We start from the raw sequence: 8629 nt of genomic DNA, 5'->3' as shown, positions 1-8629 counted from the left end.
TATGAACAGTACCTGGATCTCCTTCCAGAAGAACTTGTCCCTGTCGTAGAAGCCGTGGAAGTCCTGGAACTGCCGGAGCAGCTCGATGGGCGGCTGGGAGCCGTACGTGTCCTGCTTGGGCATGTTCAGGTCGTCCACGAACACCACTATCTTCTTGTTCCCAGGAGCACCTAGACAGGGAGGGAGGAGAGGGGAGTGAGGGGGTGAAAAGGGAGCGGAGGGATGGAGAGAGGAAGGGGTGGATCAGGGGATGGATGATGGATGGATGGATTATGAAAAAAAAATAAAAAATTCTCTCTGAGGGAGGGATGGAGAGAGGAAGGGGTGGATTAGGGGATGGATGATGGATGGATGGATTATGATAATTTAAAAAAAGGTTCTTTCTCTCTTTCTCTCTCTCTCTCTCTCTCTCTCTCTCTCTCACCCAGGATGTTCTTCCTCTTCTTCTCCAGCTTGGACTCGATGATCTCCTGTGTCCGAGCGGAGGAGGTCTGGGCAGAGAAGTTGATGTAGACAGGGACGTAGCCTGCCTTCTCCTGGATGCTGTTGAGCAGGCCTCTGGCCACCACAGACTGACACACAGAGAGAGAGAGACAGAGAGAGAAAGAGAGAGAGAGATAGAGAGACAGATGACCTAAAGGGTTAATCATAAGTGAATCGTCCATTATGGCGAGGTGGGCCATACTGTGATAATCAGTGAATATCGCGGCAGGGAATGAAATCAGTGCCTGGCCACACTCGACTATTGATTGATTGGAAAACCTCATATTTTACGGAACCCAGTCCATTGTACGTACATGTATGGCAGCCAGGCAGTCATCGTATGTGCACACATTTGTGTGTGTGTAATTGGTTTCAACCTCTCCTGGGTGCGACAGGAGTAAACCCCTATACCAAGAGAGAACACCTTTGTGGTATGAGGGGGTATATACCTCACAACGAGGGCGTGATTCTAAGGTCCCAAGCGTCTATTGGTCTATCTTTTTATTTCGTATTTGTATTTTAGCCTATTATTCAGCCTATTGTCGCTTTATTTGGTTCTTGTTGTTTTGTGATCTGAGCTGCTGTGACGCTTGAATTTCCCCCAATCAAATCACCCTCTGCTACGTCTGTGTGTGTGTGTGTATGTGTGCGCTCACGGCCGTACCTTCCCGACGCCGGTGATCCCGGTGAAGAGGACGGAGTGTCGCACGGAGAGCAGCTTCTCCATCAGGTAGCCGTAGCGGACCGTGTCGGTGGTGGGGACCAGCATCTCAAAGAAGGGGAGCTCCCTGTCGTACTTGAAGGCCGGGATGATCTTCTCCCACGGCTCCAGGCGGCGGTTGTTGAAGTCCATATACACACTCCACAGGTCCCCCGAGCTGGGCAGCTACACACACACGACACACACACACACACACACAGACACAGACACAGACACAGACACAGACACACACAGACACACACGGAGACACAAACGACACAGACACACACGACACAGACACACACACCACATTAAAACACACACAGGCTGACAATACTATGCACATATATCTGCTTATCATTGCCTTTTATTGCATTAAATCATTGGTGAGCTGAGGTGAAGGTATTTTCACCATCATTATGCTCATATAAACTGCCATGTCTGGAGTCTGGATTGAGTTTGGTTTGTAGGATGTCAGGTCAGTGATGGTGTTGGTATGGCAACTGGTTCCAACTAACCCACTGATCTGCTTTGGTTGTTGTTTTCACATTAGTGTATTGGTGTTCTCACTCCTGCAGTGTGTGTGTGTGTGTGTGTGTGTGTGTGTGTGTGTGTGTGTGTGTGTGTGTGTGTGTGTGTGTGTGTGTGTTAGGACGTGCCCTCTAGCCCCACAGCTGCGGGTTAGCACTCATTCAACCTTACAGTAAACAAACACACAGAACTGCAGTGACTCAACACACACACACACACACACACACACACACACACACACACACACACTCGCGCACACGCCGGTGGAAAGTTCTAGATGAGGAGAGCATAGTTCATTAGTTCATATTGGGTGACATGAAAGATGGAAACCACCGAGTTGGCATCTCCTCCTCCTGCCAAATACAGTATGACTGTATTCATCTCCTGTATCTACTATCCACCTCCAGTCTCTCAGAGTTGAAACCGTATTTGAACTAAATAATTATCATACGGGGTGATACAAGGTTCCCTTTCTAGTATCCTTCCAGCATTTTCTGCACAAGACATCTAGATCGATACTAAAGCAGTCGACAGGCCCGGCGCCAGACCCAGAACCAACACCTTGGGGGTGCCAGACGCAAATATGAGATCAAACATTCAAACGCACCGCAGGAATATCAACAATTCTGAAGAAGCTAAAAAAAAAGAATCATTCACTTTTTATTGGGTGGGCAAGACGTGAGCCCATAGCTACCGGCGGCCTTGGCATTCAATAACAGAGTCAGGATACACTCAGGATTTGGTTTGATTTTTATAGAAGGCTCAAAGCGATTAGTTTGACTCTACTTAGGCCTGTTGCCAGCGCCAGCAGTGGAATATCTAGCCGGCTAAGTGAACAGAATAGTATCACTCACACCGCGCGGCATGCTAATGTTAGCGCTAGTGCAAAGGAAATGGATTTGACCTTCACTAATATGGATGAAGTCTATAGCTTATGTGCCCAGGGTGCTGGATGAGGCTCTGAACAACTCTGAACAACTCTGAACAACTCTGGGGGGTTTAAATTGATACATCTGAGCTGAGTGGATAGAGGTCAGAATATTGGATATATGCAGGAGTGGTCAATAAAAGAGTGGAAGCACTGTGAGGTCCTCTCAATCTCATGTGCAGATATGGTGGATGGGTATGTGTGTGTGTGAGAGAGAGTGTGTGTGTGTGTGTGTGTGTGTGTGCGCACATGAGGGAGTGTGTGAGTGTGTGTTTCTGTGGTGCTATGGTGACATGGTCGACGGGCCGCGGCGCTGACGTCCTCCGCCCTACCTTGGCGTCGTTGTTGTCCTCAAACTGCTGCCTGACGAAGCTGTCGAAGGCGTCCCAGTGGCTGTCAGTCAGGTTGCCCCCCACGGACCACAGGTAGCAGAACACAAAGGTCTGACACAGCACACTGTTCAGCTGCTTGGCCTCCTGTAACACACACACAGGGACAGAAGAGGACAGAGAGTGTGTGTTGCGAGCGGTTTGATTTTGATCGATGTGTAGACAGCAAGTCGGTGGATAATTGTAGATAATGTAAGCTGTGTTTTAGGTTGTCTAGTCTAGACTAGTTGGGTTGGATGTGTGGTCCATGTGCGGTCGAGGTTGGGTTGAGGTCACGTCTATGAGGTTGATGTGTGGAGTAGATGTGTGGTTGACTGTTATGAGGTCTGGTCAATGTCACCATCTTCATGTCAGGAGGGTGTGTGTTTTGGACTAGTGTCGATCTGACACTAACTAAAAGGGAAATCTGAGATTAATATTACATACATTTGTGGACTTTTAAATGGATGGTATACAGTATAACACATACATTGATTCCTATGAGCTTAGTTCAACTGTTTTACCCCATTAGAACCCTCAACATTAGCGCATCCACAGCTCTGTCTATGCATTTGAAAGTGGATACATTCCTCCAGCCCCGTCCCTTAGCCGTTTCCCTCAGATCTCTTCGTTTGAATCCCAGATTGCCCCTTTAAAAGAGTGGTCGATGTGTGGTCACGGTCTGGTTTATCATTTTAACATGTTACCATGTTGAGGTTGGGTCCTCCCTTGGCCAGCAGCAGCGCCTCCAGCAGGCAGCAGAGGGTAGTGACCTTGCTGATGTCCACCTGGCCCATGGCCTGGACACAGCGCTTCCACACGAACTGGAGGCCCTTCTCTACGTACTTGACAAACAGCTCCAGCAGGTACTCACGCACACCCTCCGGCAGCTGGAATAAAGACAGTAGAGGCTGCCGTCGTCAGATAAAACACACACAAAAAAGTAGCTACAATACAACACAACCTCGGACACCGACAACAGGGAAGAGAACCCTAAAGAAATATATAGTCTGAGTCAGAACAGCTACAGTCTGAATGAGAACAGCTACAGTCTGAGTCACAACAGCTACAGTCTGAATGACAACAGCTACAGCTACAGTCTGAATGAGAACAGCTACAGCTACAGTCTGAGTCACAACAGTTCTAGTCTGTATCAGCGACATGCCTAACAGATATGAGGAATGAGACAGAGCTGAATTGTGGGTGTGATTCCTGTATTGAAGGACCAAACACACTACCCGCAATATGTCTATAACAACTGTTGAATAAATGGTAATTTTACATTTTACCAACCCTACATCATCTACTACATACAACTACTAGGTTGTATATATCTGACTTCATCTCATCCCTACATATACTGTGTATCTTATGCCTTACCTGTGGTCATCTACTGCTAACCTCAGCGCTATACTCATTATTATTATTATTTCTATTATTTATTATTGCTATTATATTGCTATTATTATGCAATTCTATTGTCTCGTCTTATTGTTTTTAGTAGTTTTTTTTACTATTGCCATTTTCTGTCGAGGAACCGACGCCAAATAATTTCACTCTCTTACACTTCTATAATGGGATGGAACAATAATCTTGATTGTGATTCTGATTGGATTCTGACAGGCCAGGTGAAAAAGTAACCCAGCCACAGTACAGCCTGTGTCAGCAACAACTACTTCAACAACAACAACCCAAGAGCGCGACCGGTCATAGCCATTTAAACAGGAAATTCCTCATGACAAAGGGAAAGTTCAAAGGCTCCCACTATCATGATGGAATATGAACCTGCGAGGCTTATGGGCGATGCGGTACACAACACTGTGAGTCTTTGATGGGGTTGTATCTCCATGATGTTTATGATGTTGGAGGACTGCTGACAGAGATTGTTTCCCGAGCACCCCTAGGCTTAAGTTGACTATATTCTCTATCATCTCTCCAGAGAGAGAGAGAGAGAGAGAGGGTGTGTGTGTGTGTGTGTGTGTGTGTGTGTGTGTGTGTGTGGGAGGGGGGCGGGGGGGCAGAGAGAGAGGGAGGGGCGGGGGGGAGAGAGAGAGAGAAGGGGGGAGGTATGGAGTCAGCTATCCATGAGGATATACTGTAGCAGAGAGAAAGAGAGAGGGGGGGGGGGGGACAGAGAGAGAGAGGGGGGAGGAGGGATGGAGGCCTACTCCACAGTGAGCCCCCGGGGGGCTAGCCAACATCTGCACCGAAAGACACAGCAGCATATGCACAGAGAACAAAATGTCCGTTACGTAACCGTTTTACGGACAATAAAGTGATCGAGTTAATCTCGATGGAGAACATAGCTGACGGGATGATGGAGATGGAACAGACGTGGAGACGGACCTTGTCGGCCAGGCCGGTGACCCAGGTCTGAACGTAGGGCATCCACTTGAGCTCCTCCGAGTCGATGTACACCATCCCACAACGGCTCACCGTGGCGGGGGAAGCCACCGACAAATCCTCGACCTGATAGACACACAGAGACACACACACACACACACAGGAAGAAGGCACGCATCACTATCACCTTTTCACCTGTCTGGAGACTAGAAAACCCTCAGGGACAGGTTGCCTGCATCAGACACAACCATGGCAGAGAGAGAGAGAGAGAGAGAGAGAGAGAGAGAGAGAGAGAGAGAGAGAGAGAGAGAGAGAGAGAGAGAGAGAGAGAGAGAGAGACAGAGAGAGAGAGAAAGAGTTCCCCTGTAACAGACACTCCCCCTGACCTGTCCGTATCCCTTTCTGGCCTAGTATAACCTTGGCCTTTTGGCCAATGGGAAGGTAGTGATAGTGACTGGGACCAGTCCAACACAATCTCAGGCTTGGGCCATCCTCACTGGGTTTATTCTCCGGAGTATGAGAGTGAAATAAACATCAAGGTATTTCCCTCTGGACTATATCTGATGACTAGACAGCTCTGTCCTTTTAGCTTTCTACACCCTGGAGCTGCTTACTGAAGATTCACATTTACATTCTTTAGATTTAGCAGAAGCCCACAGCGGCTTACAAGAAACACATTTGTCTAAGTAAGTGAATCATCTATCCATCAGTCATCATAAGAAAAACACATCTATGCTAGGACCAGGGGCCATTGGCAGTTACACTGCTAGAAGAAGGAACGTCAACGCTCAGTAGGTGGACCCTGTGAGCCTGTACTAAACTGTATATAGTTAGTGGATGTGAGGAATGTAGGAAAGAATTTAGAGATTCAGGCCCATATGAGATAAGATAAGAGAAGGAAGGTAGTTGTGACTACTTGTACAGCGTCATCTATCCAAGCCTTGTTAATCTCCATCTATCCCCTTGACCTTTGCCCTTTGAACTTTTAGGAGGTCACTTGTATATTTTGTTTGTTTTCCTGGATCCCGGTGGAAAACAACAGTGACATTTGTTGCCGAGCGGATGAATGAAATGAATGATGATATAATAATGATACCGGTAATAATATATACTACTTAGCTGAGGCTTTTATCAAAACAAATTGACGTTGCAGTGAGTGCATACATTTTTCAGTATATATGGTCCTAGTCGGAATCGAACACAAACCCTAAGCGTTGTTAGCACCACGCTCTACCAACAGAGGCTGAGCCACAGAGGAAAATAAATGATGAATGCCCCCCCAACCCACCCCCCTCTCTCTCTCTCTCACCTCAAACAACATGTGGATGGAGGGACTGAGCTTGATCCTCTCGCTGTTGGCCAGACACAGCATCTTGTTGTCGTCCAGCACCGTGTTCATGTTCTCGATCCACAGGGCGTCCACCGGCCCGTCGCTCACGATCCACTTGTGGTCGTCGCTGGTGTCGTTGCACGCCGCGCGGACGCTGAGCGCCATCAGGCCGTCGACCCACTCCAGAGTCAGGGGGTTGACCTAACAGGGGTGAGAGGTCGTGGTTTAGGAATTTAAGAGGTGGACGTGTATAAAGCGCTCACAGAGAGAGAGAAAGAAAGAGAGAGAGAGGCAGAGAGAGAGAAAGAGACACACACAGACAGACAGACAGACAGACAGACAGACAGGCAGGCAGATAGACAGACAGACAGACAGACAGGCAGACAGACAGACAGACAGGCAGACAGGCAGACAGGCAGGCAGGCAGGCAGACAGGCAGACAGGCAGACCTCTCCATAGAGCTCCCCCATGGTGACAGACTTGGGGTTGAGGACCGTGGTCTTGACCGGCAGGTAGAAGGGGTTGTCTTTGTGGAGGCCGGCCCTGTAGAGGACCTCCAGGGTGTCAGAGAGGACCGTGTACACCGTGGTCTTCCCTCCGCCCGTGGGACCCACCAACATCACGCCATGGCGCACGATCATGGTCTCGTACAGCTGGATGACCTGGTGGGAGGGGGGGGGGGGGAGAGATAGAGAGAGAGGAGGGAGGAGAGGAAGAGAGGAGGGAGAGAGAGAGAGAAAGAGAGAGAGAGAGGGGTTATGCCAAGGAGGATATTCTGATCACTGAATCTTTGAATTTGAAGCAATTCCTAAAAAAAAGCTTTACCATTCAGAATGATATTGCCATATTGAATAATCACATTGTCTTTGAATTCGAAAAACGAATCGCCCGCAAAACAATAATGCGAAGCGTACAGCTACATAAACACATGGAAAAGTCCTGACAGAAATGAGCCAGGTACCTTGTTGGTCATGGTGGGGAGCGGCTGCAGGTTGCGGGCCAGGAGAGACTCCAGGATGGTGGTCTCCAAGATGCCGTAGTCGTGCTCCGGGATAGACACACCCGGGAACAGGTCGGAGAGGATACCACTGGGACGGAGCCAGAAGGACACGTCACACACACACACACACACACACACACACACACACACAGTAATCACACACTCCACAAATGCAAGGACACCCACTATGTTGTTTCCCAGTACATGTGACAATATACTTTGAACTTGACCACGGTGCTAACTCGAAGACATCACACACACACACACACACACACACACACACACTGACAGTGTTAAGGCATCATTAAAGTATAATAGTGACATTTTCTCCTCATATGTAATACATGTAGAGTGCATTAACGGTGGAAGAGACGCTGTGTATTCTCTCACCCAAAGAGCACAGCGTCATCAGTGAGGAACTTGGGCAGGTTGGAGTCTCTCAGAGCTCGGATCAGGACCACGTCCTCACTAAGGTGGGGGTTCTCTCTCTTCAGCGACCTGGAGATACACACACAAACATGATTACGCAAGTGCCTGCCTGCCTCTCTCTCTCTCTCCCTGCCCGGTCACTCCGTTCTTCCACCTTAGTTGGCCACCTGTCACCACCGCCTCTACGTGGATGCAGCAGTCACGCTACTCTGTCACGACTTTTCACTGTCCTGGGCTGCACCCCGCTGGTGGAACAAGCTGCCCACTGCTGTCAGGACTGCAGAATCACTACCGGTCTTCTGCCATAGATTGAAGACCCATCTCTTCAGGCTACAACTTAACTGTCCCTCCTAAAGACCTCCTCATCCTGACTACCCCCCAATACAGTTTCTCTATTATCAATAACAAAATATTACATTACTAGTTTTAGTCAAAAGTGCTAATTAAAAACAAAAACAAAATTAAAGAAAACATGTATATTTATTTTATTTATTTGTTATATTTTTAATATGTTTCC

At 48.2% G+C, this 8629-nt stretch overlaps 1 protein-coding gene across 1 annotated transcript in view; it reads right to left on the bottom strand.

Moving 5' to 3' along the window:
- dnah6 (dynein, axonemal, heavy chain 6) overlaps positions 1-8629 on the bottom strand; it is a gene marked incomplete at both ends in the record, with an annotated part of 85445 nt that overhangs the window by 53843 nt on the left and 22973 nt on the right. The window contains 10 exons of the mRNA XM_080534682.1: positions 13-170; positions 425-572; positions 1148-1369; positions 2975-3118; positions 3718-3900; positions 5357-5479; positions 6663-6884; positions 7133-7345; positions 7645-7771; positions 8074-8181. Coding sequence (XP_080390808.1) covers positions 13-170; positions 425-572; positions 1148-1369; positions 2975-3118; positions 3718-3900; positions 5357-5479; positions 6663-6884; positions 7133-7345; positions 7645-7771; positions 8074-8181 — 1648 coding nt within the window. The remainder of the gene's footprint in view (positions 1-12; positions 171-424; positions 573-1147; positions 1370-2974; positions 3119-3717; positions 3901-5356; positions 5480-6662; positions 6885-7132; positions 7346-7644; positions 7772-8073; positions 8182-8629) is intronic.

This window comes from Nansenia antarctica (assembly GCF_963989245.1).
Source record: "Nansenia antarctica genome assembly, chromosome: 6".
NCBI classification, from domain to species: Eukaryota; Metazoa; Chordata; class Actinopteri; order Argentiniformes; family Microstomatidae; genus Nansenia; species Nansenia antarctica.
The sequence above is the reverse complement of the archived record's forward strand: the minus strand, read 5'-3'. Positions and strand labels throughout refer to the sequence as shown.